General features: G+C 38.5%; 1 protein-coding gene across 2 annotated transcripts in view; it reads right to left on the reverse strand.

Annotated features, from left to right (window-relative positions):
• Positions 1-10,860: 10,860 nt before the first annotated feature.
• Positions 10,861-18,475, reverse strand: part of LOC18426556 (polyribonucleotide nucleotidyltransferase) — a 101,229-nt gene continuing 93,614 nt past the window's right edge. The window contains exons 15-17 of one of the 2 annotated variants that reach the window (XM_006833199.4): positions 14,594-14,737; positions 11,891-12,601; positions 10,861-11,320 (exon numbers count right to left, since the gene is read on the reverse strand). In XM_006833199.4, the coding sequence (XP_006833262.3) occupies positions 11,216-11,320; positions 11,891-12,601; positions 14,594-14,737 (960 nt within the window). In that variant the 3' untranslated portion in view covers positions 10,861-11,215. The remainder of the gene's footprint in view (positions 11,321-11,890; positions 12,602-14,593; positions 14,738-18,475) is intronic. The other variant, XM_088848040.1, reaches the window with a different exon arrangement.

Genomic DNA, 18,475 nt, shown 5'->3' on the forward strand with positions numbered 1-18,475 from the left:
AGTGATATTTCCGTCTAGGATCTTTATTTTATAAGTTTTGTGTGTAAGTGACATCGTTTTCCTGAAAAATAGTATGTTTTTAATAAATAGTGATATTTCCATCTAGGATATTTATTTTATAAGTTTTGTGTGTAAGTGACCTCATTGTCTCGAAAAATGATCCATTCTTTTTAAAAAATAAAATGAAATAATTATTTCAACTTATTATCATGAATTTTAGGCGCGATAAATTTTATGCGCACGTGACCTCATTATCTTGAAAAATAATCTTTTTAATAAAAATTGTGATAGTTTATCTATGTTAGAAATTTTGAATGCTGTAAATTAGAAAAATAAATTTATTTATTTTTCTTGTCTATTGTTAGAAATAAATGCGATATTTTTGCTTTTAGTAAAATTGTGATATTTCTTTCTACTGTTTTGAATATTTAGACATTGTAAAATTCATGTGCAAATGACTGCCTTATTATTTAAAAATTGACATTTTTGCAATCGATTATAGTATTGTTGTGAAATGTTTATTTGTGGATTGATATCCCATAAATTGTGATAATTCCGTATTCTTGAATTTCTATAAGAGTTTTTCTATACATATTAAATTGGCAATTATGCTAGAATGCCTTTACAAACTGCTACCTTTCTAAATTTGAGCCCAAAATATTTGATTGGTTATTTTTGAAATGTTATTGAAAGTGAATGTTATTAATGGTTTCAGTGAGATTCATATTAATGATTCCAGTGATATGTTGAGTACATGATATTGCTGCTTTCGAATGTTTAAAGAGATTTAGAAATAATTTAAGTATGCAAGTGGACTCATCCGGTTCGCCGGTGAGGTATAAGTGGACCTATCTGGGACGCCGGTAGGGTTTAAGTGGACTCATCCGGTATGCCGGTGAGGTATAAGTGGACCTGCAGGGATTAAGTGGACTTATGTGGGACGCCAATAGGGATTAAGTGGACCCATCAGGACGCTGATGGGGTATATAGGTGACCTACTTGGGACGCCAGTAGGGTATTTTGTGAAATCCTTTGAATTATGCACTACCGTTAAAGTGTTATATGCATTTCAATTATTCGGATTATTCTTAATTATGCATTTATTGAAAGTGAAACTGTTGATGCATTTCTGTTAATATGTCTCCTTTTGGAAAATATTGATATCTTTCAACCATGATTATTTTTAGGATTATGATGATCACTTACTGAGTAGCCAAACTCATCAAACTATGGTAAACATTTTTCAGGATAACTGCGGCTTCATTTTGAGTACTCGTCAAGGGCAACTTTGGAAGATATTGTAGTTGTGTCTAAGCTTTTTTTTTTTTTTTTTGTAAGAATTCGTCAGTGTAAATTTGTCCTATCAAGAGATGTATATATGTTTTGACTGTCACATCTCAGGAATATCAGTATTGTAAATTCTTGGGGTGTGACAGGTAGTGATGAAATGAATTCATGATGAATGTCAAATGCCACTGAGAGGGCTTATGTGTAAATGCCATGTGAAAGCTTATGAAATGCATATCTTTTACTTAATACTATGATGTTATGATGAAATATGACTCATCTGTATGAGACATTCATTTATGAGAATGTGATTCATCTATTATGAGGCATTGTATTGGTCACTACGCAGTGGGACACTCATTGGGAGTAAGGAAAGAGATGTCAACATATCCCCTAACTTGCATTATGATAAAAATGGGTTAAGGGAGAGAATAGAGGGTCGCACCCTAGATTTATGAAATGAAATGATTGATGCCTTGCAAGGTAAGGGTCTATCAAACCCCAATACGCGTTGGGGACTATGTGTGTGTGTTGAGGGCATTACAAAGTGGATTAACCCACTTTTCATTACCCTCCCTCATGTACGATGATAGAGGTCTTAAGCAATGGGATTGGCTTAGCCTGATGGATAGGGCCTCTACTGCAGGAGTAGGTGATTTGGGGAGTGACTGGACAAGAATTGATTTTCTGTATATTTAGTATTTCAATGATTGGATGATTAATGATTTCACTAACTAAATTCTTATGATCACACCGATTCAAAGGTAACTGTCATTTAAATGACATGTTCATATTCACTGCCTTGACTTGATATGCATATATGTTAAACTATGACTTCATATTGATGAACTGTACTGTTTTCACACATGGATAGAACCACTACATATGCATGACACTAGACCTGCTTATTGGGATGTATAGCTCATCCCATTATTTCTCCTCTCCTTGTATATTAATAGCGACAGGTGCAGGGCTGGAAGTTCGTGTTTGGCAGCTGGAAGACGAAGCAAATATTCTTGAAGAAGGTGCTTAGACCTTGTTTATGTCTGGGCTGTTTGGCCCTGGTTTTGTTTTGTTCTTGGTGGATATGTGTAATATTGGACCTATGTGCCCCTAACTGAATGTAATATTTTGGAAGATTTTTATATTATGAATTTTGGTATGTGGAGTTTTTCCTAATTTTGGTATGTAGAGTTTTTCCTTACTCTCCTGCTAGTTGAGTTTTTGTTCTAGTTCTTTTCCATGGTTTGCTCAATTATTGAAAATGAAGGCGTTGAGTCTACTCCTACCTGAGTGACAAACGTTGGTTGGGGGCAGGGTCGTGACATGCCTGGTTTCGTCCATCACTGCATGACGTTAAACTGTCCAATCGGCTCCTCAGTCACATGAGCTTAAACTTTGCGACCACCCTTATTTCTATAAAAATCATTTCGAAATATAGCCCCACGATGGCGCATAGCCCCATGGTGGCGCATAGCCCTAGCCCCCCAATGGTGCATAGCTCCACGATGATGCAAATATCATTAGCCGGTCCTGAACTTTCGGCATGCTCAGGGGAGTGCGTGGGGAAAACCCTTTTTTCTTAAGAACCTGTGGTGTCTTTCCGGATCTCAGAGAGTAGGAGAATAAAAGAAAAAGAAAAGGTGAGTGTGTGTCATGGCCCCCCCTTTTTGGGTTCATGCACGTGTGTCGTGGAGGTGACCCCAGTGCCCACAAGGATAAGGGTCGAGCAGTGCTGTAGGTGTAGATCGAACCAACAAAAGAAGTAAAAGTGCGAGGTAAGGCCTACCTCGCATGTTTGGGGTCGGGACACGAGTTGAGCCTTCTTAAATCATTTCGAAAGCCCCACGACCTCTTTGGCTCGATTTGGCTGTAGCTCCCTTGCAACTTTACATAGCTTCACGTACCCACTTGATAAATGGCTTAAAATTTTGTCCCTTGGCTCGCCCTTTCGTAATACGATTTAAAGGGTTTTGGGGGATGGGAGTTTAAGAAATGAAGATGGACAAAGGGGAGATGGAATATAGAAATATAAGACAAGACAAAAGAGAGCTAGGAGTCACTCAAGAATCGGATAGCCTTCGGGCGTCACCTCCCTAAGGAGGTATTTGTCTAAAAACAACCGAAATGGTATTGAGCACGAGACTCAGATACCCGAGGGATTCATAAGACACTATACTGGTCCGTAAAATTTGACCAGGATGTGTCTCGGAAGAGCGTCCTAAGAGTGACCTAAGAATAGTAGCATAATCAAATGGAAGACAAAAGAAAAGATAAGAAGATAAGGTGAGAACACAAAGGAGCTCGAGGGTGAGTCGAAGGTGGTAGCCCTCACAAAGAGGGTTTAACCAAGAGCACAACCCCTCCTAAGGAGCGAGATGAAATAAGAAGAGGAGAAGAAGAGAAGTAGAGGGAAAGGGAGAGAAAATGAGCAACCTCATGGCATTGCCTCCCTAATGAGGTATTTACCAGAAGACAACTGAAAAGTTACTAGGCTTGGAGCCTAAGTACCCTGAGGATTCACAAGAAATTATAATGGTGGGACGAGCCTGACAAGGATGCGTCTCATAAGAGCTTCCCAAAAGTGCTTTGAGTGGGATGAGAGGTAAAGAATGAAGAGGGAAAGTTAGAATAAAAGAGAAGAGAGTGAAGAAAATAAAAAGAGCAAAGAACCAACCCCAGAGGTTTCTTAAGGTCAAGGGAATGAGCCAAGTCTGGCATGACCTCAGAAGAGCCTCACACAAAAGGATGGTCCAACTTAGAGGATTGAAGTGAGAGGTGAGAAAAGAGGATGATGAAGTGGGTAGAAGAGCGAAATAGAGTGAGGGAAAAGAAAGGGGAGAAGAGAGGAAGAAGATGAGGAAAAGAGGAAGAGAAAGAGAATGAAATGGAGAGATTAAGATAGAATAGAAAGAGTGAGAGAGTGAGAAGAAAGGAGAATGAGAGAGGAGAAGAGAGGGGGACGAGAAAGATAAAGAGAGATGGAGGCAGCGACTAAGTTGCTAGATCGAGTGGAGAGAGAGAGAGAGATTAGCGGCAACACCTTAGCTGCTGGCTCAAGGAAGAGAGAGAATGAGAGGGAGAGAGAGGTTGGGAGCAATGGTCTAGCCACTAGCCCAAGATATATATATATATATATATATATATATATATATATATATATATATATATATATATATATATATATATATATATATATCTTTGTGTGTGTGTGTGTGTGTTGGGAGCAGCGGTCTAGCCGTTGGCCTAAAAAGGGGGGGAGAGAGGGGAGAGTGAGGGAGAGAAAGCGGGGGAGAGAGAGAGAGATTGGGGGAGCAGCCTAGTTGCTTGCCCAAAGGAGAGAGAGAGAGAGAGAGAGAGAGAGAGAGAGAGAGAGAAAGAGGAGACATGAGATAGAAAGAAAGAGAGGGGGATAGAAGAATAGAGAAAGTGAACATACCTGAGAGAGAAAGAAAGAGAAGGAGAGAGAGAGAAGGAGAAGAAGAACAAGAAGAGAGAAAGAAGATGAAGAAAGAGAGAGAAAGAAAGAGAGGGAGAGATAATGAAGTTAGCTCTGGGTATCTATGTTACGAGCCAAGGGGCTTGATCTCGAAAGACTATGCTTGGTCCTAGTGCTCTTTGAGATGTCCTTGTAGGGGAGAAAGGTCACGGAAGGCTAAGGGATGTGTTCAAAGGGGTGTGGTTTATGGTAGGGCTAGGCTAGTGTGTATGGTTTGTATGGGTTGGGTAAGGTTAGGGTGTATAATCGGTTTGGATTGGATAAGCTAAGGTGATCTAAGGGCTACGATTTAAGATGGATTATTGTTTACGGTTGAGGTAACCTAAGGCATAAGGCTAAGGTAGTCTATAGTTCAGGGTTATGAGAGTATGGAGTATGGTTGGGAAAGTATGGGCAGTATGAACTGTAGTTAAGGGAGTATGGACTATGGTTGGAGTGGTCTAGGGTTAGGGTAGTATGGGTAGTGTGGTCCAAGGTTGGGGTAGGGTAGTCCAAGGGTATACTCTCACAAGCAAAATATTTCTCTCTCCTCTCTCTTGAAGTGAAGAATGAAGGAACAATACAAGAAAACTCAAGCTATGGCACATTGTTTTCAACTTATGTTCAACTTAGGGTTACAAATAAGAAAAACAACTTATATAAAGTCATCCCATAACAAGGGTGGGTGCTCAAAAGACAACAAAATTGCTTAAACATAACATTTAAGTGAATAAAATAAAAAATCCCATTTTTGTGCAAAATGGCAATTTAGCCCTAGCTAAAATCTTGCAAATGACAAAACCATCCCTCCAAAAGGGGCCTCTTGCCATAGCATGCCTTGGGGACTTTTTCGATGCTTTACAATGACATTTGAGTGATTCGACATCATAGAAATTATGGTTGTCTTGAGATGATCGATTTGATATCTATTATTAAGCTTGAATCAAATTTTTGAGGCTGAACCAAAAATCCAGCCAAACCCATATACTTGAAAACTTCGATCATTGATGTAGCTTGATTTGTCGTGTTCTTCGTCGATTTCTTTATCACAAATCAAAAGGGAAGTTGTTGGGATCGTTTTGCAATGAAAAATCCCCGAATTGAGTGTTGATTGATCATTTTCCTAATTTGGATTATTGTCAAAAAATGAAATTTCTTCGTCAGAAAATGGAATTCCGACATCGAAAAATCATGCTTTGCTTCGATCTTAAGTAAGGTTTCTTCCCTCCCTTAATCTTAGACAAATTGTACCTTAAATCGAAGCCCTTTGAGTCACGGTCGCAACGGATCTACTCTTGAGGCCATTCAATGTCGAGGCTTCGAGAAACAGCCATGGGAGTGAATTGATATCTCACTTTAAATATTCTGCAATTTGTTCTTTTTTTCGAACTTCTCTCTAATATTTCTTCTATTTCAAGTATCATCTCGGGCCATGCCATACGTCAAAATGTGCGTCTTGGTGAGACGAACAACGTACAAAAATTTGGGCTTGATTGGTCTTAAAAAAAAGAAGTCATGAACTCTCAAAGAATTTCCTTTTTCAAAAAATACAGTTTTCATAAATGGAAACTGATTCACCGAGGCTATATAGGAATAATATAAAACCTACCTAGTTTAGGAAAGTTGGGCCTAGAAGAGTCCAGAAAAATCCAAATGAGCTAAAGTTTGGTATTCAATGGTTTTTTAGCCTTTTGAATCTATTGGTGGTGGTCTTGGCAATAGTTATAAGGCATATTTTAGCATGCTAGGAAGCAACATTGTAAATGAAATTTCGTCTTTATCCTTGTGAGATCGAGATGAAACTTAGAGGACATCCTTGGGACATCGAATGCTACCCTTTCATAGTTTTGAGGTCAAAATGAAACCTTTTCGAATTATTCCAAAATTAGGCTTATTTGATCAGGGGCTCCCATAGTCCCTAGGCATTTTCATACCTGTGGGCCTAGGTCGCCATTAGCTTCTCCATTATTCATATTGGGGATACAAGTATATCAAAAATACCCTACAACAACTTGCTCCACCGAATGTTACTCTTCAAGAGGAGCAAGAAGTGTAATATTCAGAACAAAACTTGTCTCTCAATTTTCATTTTTCTTCCCAATCACTGGCATCGACATGACTTTTGAGAGGAAATCATACCAAGCTTCTCCCTTGGGGGATGAATGAAGTTGTTTTTGGTTCGAACGACTAGGGGTCTTGTTTAAGGGCTTGAAAACCCAATAATGCTAGAACTTTTGAGGGAGACTGGTGGCTGGGGCCTTGCTTAAGGGCTTAAGACCCAACTCATCAATACTCCAATTTATCTACTGGTGAGGGTCTTGCTTAAGGGCTTCCTTCCTACTTTAATAGGTATTTTTGTTCCAACAATCGGAAGTCTTGTTTAAGGGCTTGTGACCCAGTCATGTCAAAGTCGAGATTTGTTTAGCAGTTGAGGGCATTCCTTAAGGGCTTCCTTCCCACTTCAGTAAATTTGCCTTGGCGGGTACACGAGCAACTACACCAGGACTCAAACTGGTTGACATGTGGGTGCCTCTTTGGGGCTTGAACCCCATCTTACCGTATTTAGTCAGGGGCTTTTTAGTAGCTATCTCGAAATTCTAAACCTTTAGCAACTGGGAACCTTAATAAGATGGCCTCTATGGGGCTTGCACACCAATCTATTGGGATTAGTCGAGGGCCTTTTAGTGGCCATCCCGAAAATCTAAACCTTCAGCAATTGGAAACTTAATAAAATGACTACCCTATATGTCGGGTACTGATCCGGCATGGCAATCAATATCCCAAGTTATCTTCATGACTTTGCTATGATTGACTTTTTGAGGAGGAAATATTTCGGGCATACAACTGATCTGATTTACCATCTTTGTGATTCTTTTTATCTTAAGGAGCCCTTTAGAGGTTGGCCCTAGTTGTTGAAGATTTTTCTTAAGCTCTTTTTGGTTCCAGTAGTAGGGTATTAATCCCACGCTACCAAACTTTTGCATAGTGAGTAGGCTGAAGTCACCTATGAAGACAAGCGCTGCATCAACCTACTTATTAGTCCAGGCACCTTTTTGGTTTTTCGCTTAAACTGGGTGGAAGTAGTGCCACATTATAATTTTCACCAACTCCTTTTTTTACCCGTGACTTCATGATCACGTTTATCTTTATTTTCATTTATACTCACGGTCCCCTTTTAGGTTTTGACGATATCCGATTTCTTTTTCTTTTTGGCTCTTTTACCTATAGCTTCATGGTTACGTCCGCCTTTATTTCGACTTTAACTCATGGTGCCCTATCAGATTTTTACCATGTCCAGTTTCTTTCATTTTGGGCTCTTTTACTCCTAACTTCATGGCCACGCCCGTGTTTATTTTTCACTTTTCTGATAACATGGTGGTGGAGTGCATTATGAATGACAGGAAGTTCCCTTATTGGTGATGGGGATGGGGAGATGGGTTTAATAGTGAGTGTGAGACTCGGGGAGACCCTTGGCTTGAATGAGGCTTCAATGGGGATGAAGTGGTTAATATGAGCACTCATTCGTGATTTCGAATGATGCTCGGTGGGGTTTGAGGATATTGAGTCATTTTCGGGGTAGGAAGTGTTTGGATGTAGAAATGACGACTCAGAAGGTTGAGGAGTGATGCTGTTGATGAGGGTACTCATTCGTGAAATTTGAATGATGCCTGATGGAAGGTGGGGGTATTGAGTCGTCTAGGGAAGGTGGGGGTATTGAGTCGTCTTGGGGGTATGAAGAGATCGAATAGAAGCGCGGCCAGGAGGCTAACGACTCACCTGGGGAGCGATGTGGTTGAATGAGGCAAACACTCACGGACTTTGTATGCGGTTGAATGACCAACTACTTACGGACTTGTATGGAAAGAGCACTTGGATTTATGAAAAGGTTGTTTGGATTTATCCATGATTTATCCGATCTCCAAACTCACATTTTACACTTGGATTTATGAAAAGGTTGTTTGGATTTATCTATGATTTATCCTATCTCCAAACTCACATTTTATTTCTTCATTCATCTTGATCCGCCCAAAATAGGGTTTGGTTTATTCATATATGATTTGCTTATATAGAATGTCATTTCTTCTTCTTTCTTTGAATGTTGGTATACATTCTATCTATTTCTTTATCTCCAAGAGAATTGTTTGCTTGGAACAATAAGGATAGAATTTCTTCAATGGCAATCGAGTATGTGTATTGTATTGATTCCTTTTTAGTAATATATTTGAAAATACAGTGATTCCTTCTTAGCATCAGCAACACTTCGAGCACGACTGTACATTCCAAAATAACTATTACTCTAGCATTTTACCTTTAGCCAAGAACCTTCTTGATTTTGAATTCACTCTTAACTCTTCTATTTTTTATCAAAAGAAATAGAAGGAACAAAAAAGAAAGAAGTAGGAATAAATATATTTTATCTCTCAAAGGTCACCAATTACTTGTCTCTTGGCGTGTCCCTTCATATGTGTTGTACATAAAGAAGAATTTGATTATTCGTTCACTTGAATCAAAAGTGAAGATTATGTGTGAACAGGGATCCTATAAAAACATCTTTGGAGGATTGGGCCAGACCCGGCCATTTCTCAAGGGCAACAACTAAAGGCCCACTTCTACCACTTAGAGTCTAGGGTCTAGGTCCTACATACTGATGGTCACAATTTCAATAACCATACCAATGATTTGGGGGAGATTTTGAAGTATTTAGTGCTCATTTCAGTCAATTATCTATCATCTTTCTTTGGTTGTGGTATGTACTTCCATCATGCCCATTTTTCCAATTATGAAACCCGATTGCATGATCCTACTCACATCACACTCAGTGCCAAGTGCTTTGGCCAATAATTGGTCAAGAAATCTTGAATGGCTATTTAGGTGAAATTTTCTTAGGAATACAAATAATCTCTAGTTTTTTTTTTCAGCTTTGGTAAGCATATGCATGTGTTATATATATATATATATATAGAGAGAGAGAGAGAGAGAGAGAGAGTGAGAGCCACAATCTAGACCTCTTGCCCCAATACATAGGATTACTTTTTGATGTCCAATTTTTTGGCTGGTTGGTTTTTGGCTAGTTGAGTGGTTTCTAGCAAAAGATTTTAACTCGGGTCTCTCTTCGAAATTTTAAATTTTTGCGGTTCCCAATGATCAGCGATTTCCAGACAATATTTATAATTCTCAGCCCAACATCAGCGATTTCCAGACAATAAACGTCTTATCTTTGCCTGAAATCGAAGTTAAATAGAAGTCTTCCCGGCCTAGAGCAAACATTATTCCCGCCAAAAGGACACTTCACAAAAAGCTAATTGCTCATTTAAGAAGAGGATATCAAGACATTAGACCACAAATTTCGGGCACAAAATAATTATTTCATTACTGAGAGAGAGGTGGGGGCAGGTTCAGATTGGGGCACAGAGACAATTGGAAATAGAGAGTGAAGAGGAAGGTGGAAGAGAGAGAGAGACAGAGAGACCGAGAGAGGAAGGTTTTAGAGGCCGCCTGCTGGTGCTCTGGAGGTTTGGTGTTTTAAAACTTGATTTGGGCAGGGTGAAGAACTATATTCTCAAAAAATAAATCACTGCAAACATTTCAAATGACATTCTTGCATGTTTCTCAAGAATGATAATGGATCTGCATGCAAATGAACATTGATCCACCTAAAAATAGCCCAAAGGAGTCCAATCCTCACAATCCTCATGTTTTATGAGTTTGGATCCACCAAATTGATGAGCGGTCTGATCCAATTAATATGGTCTTGAACACCAATCGAACTGATTGGATTAGGTTTTAAAAAAAATAAAAAAATTGTAATAATAATTTAATATTACAAAATATATTTAAAAATAGTCGAACAAATTTATTAACCAATCTAACTAATCAAAACCAATCCGCTCAATCGGTAAAAGCTGAACAAACATTAATTTTGACCGGTTTTCTATGAAACCCCATTCTTTTGCTTTTGACTAGAATGGCCACATCACCAGATGGCAATCTGATTTGATTGGACCAGCCAGTCTGATCAGGTGTTGATAACTATGATATATACCACGCAAATAGATTCGAGCCTTCAAGAAAGTGGTCAACAATGGAAACATGAGTAAATCGACAAAATTGCAAATTTATGCATTTCAACTGTCAAAACTGATTACATGGCTGAGCTCTTAGAATCACCACTTCTCTAACATGTAAAGAGAAGTCATCTCAAAGCCTTACAGCTACAAAATTGTTCCGAGCTCTTAGAATCACCACTTCTCTAACATGTTAAGAGAAGTCATCTCAAAGCTTTACAGCTACAAAATTGATGGGCCGAAACAATGCTGAAAAGTTCCACAGGAGGTTGATAAACAACACCGGCCATTAATGAGCCCAGGTAAGATATAATTATGTGATAGAGTTGAAAGCCATCTGTAAGATATAATTGACAGAGCAGATTTCCCAGCTCTTAATGCACAGCTACTCCCCATCTGATAAAGACATCACTGGGATACCCTTAGTCGAAAAGCTTGAGCATTTGACCAGAAGCTCCTCTCCAATTTCAAAGTCCCTCTTGGAACAGGCCTGAATAAGAAAAGCCAAAGCATTTAGTTCAATGGCAATGGTGAGAGAACCTTTGTTTCTTGGAATGCACATTACTTTCAATAAGGCAACAATTACCAGAGCAAGTACAACCAAAAGGCAAGAAATATTTTCATAAAATTTGGCTTTAGTCTTTCATTTGTTGACAAGAAATAAAATAGAAAATCGGGACGAACAGTCAGGCAGATCACAAAATTTTATGCACCTCAAAGAAAGAGCACGCAAAGTGTGACTCTTTTCCTCCAAAGGTCACTAAGAACTAAGACATTAAAAAAGTGTAAATGGCCATCAATATCTTTCCTCCACGAAATCAAGTCATCTCTAAGAACTAGGAGAATTTAAGAAAGTTTGAGCATCACTATCCCAAATAACACAACTCAACTAAAAGATCCCTTCTGCCAAACTACTAGAAATAAGGTTCCAAACTTCCAGTATTTCATTTGAATGTTAGTTAGCAGACACATATCCAGAATTAAAAATTTCGGTATCTGAATTGATGGAATAAGCAGGGTAAGATATTCACTAAAAACTCAAATACGAATTTTAACATACCTCAAACCTGTACATACCACGAATACCACTTTCCAACTGGAGAACAAGACCATGCACACGAATCTGTTGAACGGTAGCAATGCATTTATCTCCAAGCTTCAGTGAAGTTGCACCAGCACGAGTGCTACCCACTGGTTTTTGCTTGTCTCTGCTTATTTGCTGAACCCTAGAAGTAGTCTCTTCTTTATCGCGCTCCTGTGAAAGAGGTACTGATTTCTTTGTGTTTTTCACAGGTGAAGAGAGAATCCCACTTATATGCTGAAGTAGTGGAGAAGCCCTTGATTTGGGGCTGGTATCTTTCTCTTTCTTGTTTTTAGGAATGGAATTTGAACCCTTATTATTATTTGATTTCAGACGAGAAAGAGATTCTTGCCTATTGCACTCTTCGACACTTCGAATCAATACTGAAGGTGGGGAATACAACGTAGTAGGATCAGCCGCTTCATCGCCATCACTGCCAGATGATAAGGGACTGGGAATGACGTTCTCATTCTCTTGACATGGGCTCTTTTCACTTTCTAATGATGTAGAGCTTAGTGCACCGTTCACAGGAGGTGACTCAGGATCACCAAGTGGCAAATACTGAATTTGAGATGGGGAAGGTTGGTTAATAGCCTTTAGTGATAGTTTAATGTTTCCCCTGACATCTTGCCCAATGCACATTAATGATAGCTCTTGCCCTACAGAGACCGCATCAGAGACCCGAACTACCTGAAGCAAGGGTGATAAAAATATATATTGGGGCACAATTCACCACCAAAGCAAAATGAAAACGCTCGAATGCAGCTGTCCTACAGAAAATGAGAACAGGGCCTCAGTAGATGAGGAAATATGCCATACACATCCATTGTATATCATACACAGGTGGGCACCATATGTTTCCGAGATGGACAGTGCAGTTGAAACATAGTTCCAGGGTAAATTTCTGTCAATGTAACACAGCTCATCTCCACCACCTGCCATCAAGAACAAATGAAGGATGCCCCACCTCTGTATGACATATAATGCACAGGATGCATATGGCAACTTCCTCCTAGTAGAAAAGGGAATTTATGCTATTAGACCGTTTATAAGGTCACAAGAAATCTAGAAGTCAGATGTCAAATCTTAAAGCACATGATGTGTCACAACAATCAAGAATTTTCTTCTGAACATTGAGCTCCATCAATGGAACACCCCCAACCATCCGATTTCAAATCTAATGGCCACCTAATAATTGTAACTTCCTTGTATCAAAGGCAAATAGTCTTATTCCATACTTTGCCAATTCGCTGGCTCAGGATTTGATATTTTATTGACGGGCATCATCCATAGCATTGTCTAAGTGTTTAAAAACAACTGAAAAAACTAGTTGAACAAGTTAAAAAAGATTGTGTGACTTACGAAATTAAAACTAGAAAGGCATCAATAAAGCTTTACCATGTTTTAGGATAAATTTATTTAGAAGAGACTCGTTATGGATGGTTTACAGATAAAGCTCATTTCAAGATCCGGCAATGCATACAAAAGAGTCATGTACATAGTTTGCAACTCTGGTAAGTGTCAGGGTACACCTCAATAGCTGGACATGATAAAGCTTTAGGGGCCAAAAAGAAGAATATCATCGGCAATGCCATAATATGATTGGATGGGTGAAAAGGAAATTTTCCTCCCATTCAATTAACTAAGTTCTCCGCTGGCTAGTACAAAAAAGTCTTATTAACGCAAAATGGATACTTACTTCAATGGATAATGCTTCTATATAGAATGAACAAGATTTATTACTGGTGAAAGGATAAAACAAACAGCTATCTTCATGAACTGACTACTATAGATTTTTCATGTTACTGTAGCTTCCATAGCTACTAGTGACTGTACGCTCTATAGTTCATACTACAATAAAATCCAGGGAGGGAATTTATTATTTAAGGACATTTGTCATACAAATCCCACAATAACGACAGTTTAGAAAATAGAAAACGACGACTGTGTAAAATAACACATGCAAGCATCCATGAACATCATAGAAATGCATTGTCATTACGAATAGAGTGATATCATGTTTCATGCCTGCGCACTCATATCCTACATGAATATGGAATATTAAATCATAGCTATGTTTGTACATTCCTTTCATTCTATGTGCAAAGGCACAACTATTCGTAATGACACCTTTATTCGTAATACAAATACAAAAGGCACAACTATTTGCAGGTAAATGTAATGCTTTCCAATGAGTTAGTGATGTATAGAAGACTATACAAAGACAAGTGAGTTCCTGTAAAGACATATCTGAAGGCTACTAATATTATGAGAATACCTTAAATGTATTCTCCAATCATTAAAGGATTAAGGCAACCATGCCAATAAATATTTTTTTTTTTTTAAGACTTATAGTTTTCCATATTTCTACAAAGGCAACCAGAAGAAATAATCATTTAAAGTCTACAGGTGGGTAACAACAGATACAAAGATGTTGTAATAAAAAAAATTTCTCAGTGCTTAGGAATTTTTAAAAAGCATACAGCAACAAATAATCAAATGGAACATCAGTCCAAGTTCCTAATTGACGCCACCTCTAGTAACTCTAAAGATTAATCAACAGAGTAATACTAAATGATGCCAAAGAACAAGGTCAAATCAACTTATATCATTTACTATCATGAAGAACAAAAGATTTATATCAGCCCCAAAAGACAGAAATATCCATTTACTTTTGCTTACCGGCTCATGTGATAACTCAGAAATATGTAACAACCCTTGTTGGCCTCCATTAAACTCCACAAAAGCCCCATACTCTTTGATTGAAACTACAACACCTTTATAAATCCCACCAACCTCAATTTCGCGCCCAACAATGAAATCAACCTGAAAATGAAAAATGGTTAGTGACTGTTTTCAACAGTAAGCTACTAGTTACAGCATAAGATTGCTAGCACATGGCTAAGATATTTTAAACCATATCAGAAAGCAACGCCAGTTCCATTTAGCTGTGGCCATCCCCAACATTGGTCCAGGAAAATAGAGAGGAGTCCTAAATGTTTCAAGACTCGAAAGAACCAGACTGCAATGGCTTGAACAGGCTGGTCTATTCTTGTCTTACATGAGAACCAACAAAATCAAACTCCCAGTACTGAGGTGTCATTCCAGTGCTAATAACCTTTTTTCAGAAAAGTTCCAGTGCTTCAGACCTTATTTACATTAAGATGCAGCTAGAAAGAATAAGCATTTATATGGAGTAACATTTTATATGGAAGGTATACATAGGGTTGCCCTTCCTTGCAGGAGTTTAAACTTTGGATCACTTGAGGATACCTATTTTCACCTTGGTTAAAAAGTGCAGACCGTTTGATATGGTAGAAAAATATCCCTAAACATTTCTCTTCCATGCCTTCATTAAAAAACACTGCAAGATCTAATCTCTTCCGTATAAAAATTTGGATTATCAAATGAACAAGTTACAGATGTAAAGACATGATCATGTATCACAAGAGGAGAGTATAGAGTCATGAACTAAGATGGTCCAAAAAGATAGACTGATGGTGAAACATGTTATCTCATATAAGGTACACAAGTTGAGGCCCCAACTTTCCCTAAACTTCGAGTGTGGTGAAAGATTCAATTTCAAGCTTAGAGCATACGGGTTTCAAAGCCTACATGATGATAGTGCACCTCACAGTGTTAGTCTCAATCATAAGACTCCTTGTTCACACCAACTTCTTTTACAAAAAATTTTAATACATTGAGGCCCATGTCATCAACCCTCAAAAGAGTTCAGGCACAAGATATAGAGCAGAATGCATGGATATATAACTGCACCCATAGATGTGCAATTGCTAGGAAATCACTGAAGTAGTATCAAGGGAATCACACAAGGTATGAAAATTAAAAATTTTAAAACTTCTTACAGAAATATTTATTTCACTTTGGGAAAACCCTTGCTCACTACAAACTAGGTGAACAACAATGCCCTTATAAATTGATCATTGCTTTTTACAACTTGAATAAAGTGCAACAAAATAAAGACAAAAGAAACAAAGTGCATGAGCTTAAAGTATCGGATGGGAAGCCAATTTCCAAGAGATCACCGTGCGAATACCATAACGGTATAGATACAACCCTTGACTATCACTCAATATCGATAGCGCAAGAAAGGTCGGATTTTCGATCTAATCTTGGAAGCAAAATAAATCAACACATAATTGAATGTCTTTCACATAAAAGGAGATCAAAATAATGTTATCAAGGACTTGGGACCACCGAGACAAAATAGGTACAAAACCGGACTCCAGACGAGTTCCGAATGTAGTCTTGGTTCAAAACTTAGGTGCAAGGTTTCATACAACTATGGGGTCAAAGGGAGTGAACTATGTGTATGAAGCAAAGCTAGCGCTCACTGTTATGTACTATGTCTACGCAATTCCAGTAGCATAAATAGGCATAACAGTTTGCATTAAGTACTATGGGAAAAGCACCAACCAAATGCACAAGCTTGAAGGAATATTAAAGACTACTAACCAAATCAATACAAGAGATATGGAAGCATTAACCTCACTGTTGTTATTAATTTCCAGCAGCATAAGGAGTCAAAACAGTAGCTCCTAATAAATGAGAATGGCGTGGGAGAGTTATGATGGACACACTTTCAACTAGAGTGAAAGAGGTGCATCAAGGAAGGAGAGCTACTAACATAGGCAACAAAGAAGAGAGAGAGTTATGAAGTGGAGCGTGAGGGTTTTGAAAGGAAGAGATAGGTGGTTCAACACAAAGGCATTCAAGTCAAATTGAATTAGAGGGGGATCCTATTTATAGACATTTCATAAGGAGTCAAAACAGTAGCTCCTAATAAATGAGAATGGCATGGGAGAGTTATGATGGACACACTTTCAACTAGAGTGAAAGAGGTGCATCAAGGAAGGAGAGCTACTAACATGAAGGCAACAAAGAAGAGAGTTATGAAGTGGAGCGTGAGGGTTTTGAAAGGAAGCGATAGGTGGTTCAACACAAAGGCATTCAAGTCCAAATTGAATTAGAGGGGGATCCTATTTATAGACATTTCATAAGGAGTCAAAACAGTAGCTCCTAATAAATGAGAATGGCGTGGGAGAGTTATGATGGACACACTTTCAACTAGAGTGAAAGAGGTGCATCAAGGAAGGAGAGCTACTAACATGAAGGCAACAAAGAAGAGAGGAGTTATGAAGTGGAGCGTGAGGGTTTTGAAAGGAAGAGATAGGAGGTTCAACACAAAGGCATTCAAGTCCAATTTGAATTAGAGGGGGATCCTATTTATAGACATTTCATGGATGTAAAGATTAGATAAAATCTCACACACCCATAGAATGATCCAAGGGTTGAGAGAGGCTAAAAGCCTAGCCTAGTTAATCACCATTGATGGCTATCACATGGATAGTGTTTGGTGAATACACCCTTACCACCATACTCACATACCACCTTAACACATTTCCAATATTTTCACATGTGCCCTTTAACTTTAATTTTCAAAAAAAAAAAAAACATTCCATCTCAATTGATTTTATGATCATAAGATCTTCACCATCAATAGAATATCTTCATCAAGCTTAAATGGGGGCTGTGTGCCACCCATTTGGTTCATTAAAAATGAATGTTCATCCTCACTTAAGCCAAATGAATAGTCACTTTCAAAGGGGGGACATGACATCACTTTATGTCATGGCTTGTCCCGTTATCCCCTTCACAACAATGAGAACTCTTTATTTCAAATACTTAAAGGATAACCTAATCAAATAATTAAGTGACAATATTTAAGAAAAATGACATTTCTATATTCCCACATGTGAATCCCCACGTCCCCACATGTAATTCACGCATGCGCTATAAAACATATCACACAAGGGCCTCCACGCCTAGGTTTAGGGTTTGCACGTGATGCCCAGTGGGCAATGACATGGCCATCCCATTGGATGCACGTGTGACACACATTGGCCATTTGTGTGCCACACGCCACATATGTGTGTCCGTACTTGAAATTTACACACAACAAATTTGTTAAAGAATTTTTCCCATGAAATAAAATTTTCAAAAATCATTCAAAATCATGATAAATCATTTTTCATCATTTCTTATCAAAACATTAACGTTTGGCACATTAAATAAATTCAGGGTGGAAAAACCCAGTTCCACAGGTGGTCAGGTTGTATGGTACTCCACTGGGCTAAACCCAGAAACCCAATCCAATTTCTCAGACCAACCCAACATGCCCCTATGTGTCACAAACTTCGGTCCGGACATGAGTTCAAAGCTAACCGATGGTTGGACAGATTCCAAGGCATTCAATGGATTACAGGTGCCCCCCAAGGACATGCACTCTTGCGGATGCAAGGATCCTCTCTCAACACGCATGTACAGTTCTGATAGACAGATCTTACCTTATCAAAACGGCTTCCCAAAATGCAACTATTTGTGCACACGTTGTGAGCAAGCTACATATGTCAAGGATTTTCGCTTATGTCCTCATCTAGCCCAGCTATGCTCACACATGGCTTATTCACAACATAACTCAAACAAAACGGGGATCCACCAAGCCCCAAGCCCTGGCTTATACGACAAGAACTCAGTCAAACT

The sequence above is a fragment of the Amborella trichopoda genome, chromosome 9 (assembly GCF_054954075.1).
Source record: "Amborella trichopoda isolate Santa Cruz 75 chromosome 9, AtrichopodaSantaCruz75HAP2 v2.0, whole genome shotgun sequence".
NCBI classification, from domain to species: Eukaryota; Viridiplantae; Streptophyta; class Magnoliopsida; order Amborellales; family Amborellaceae; genus Amborella; species Amborella trichopoda.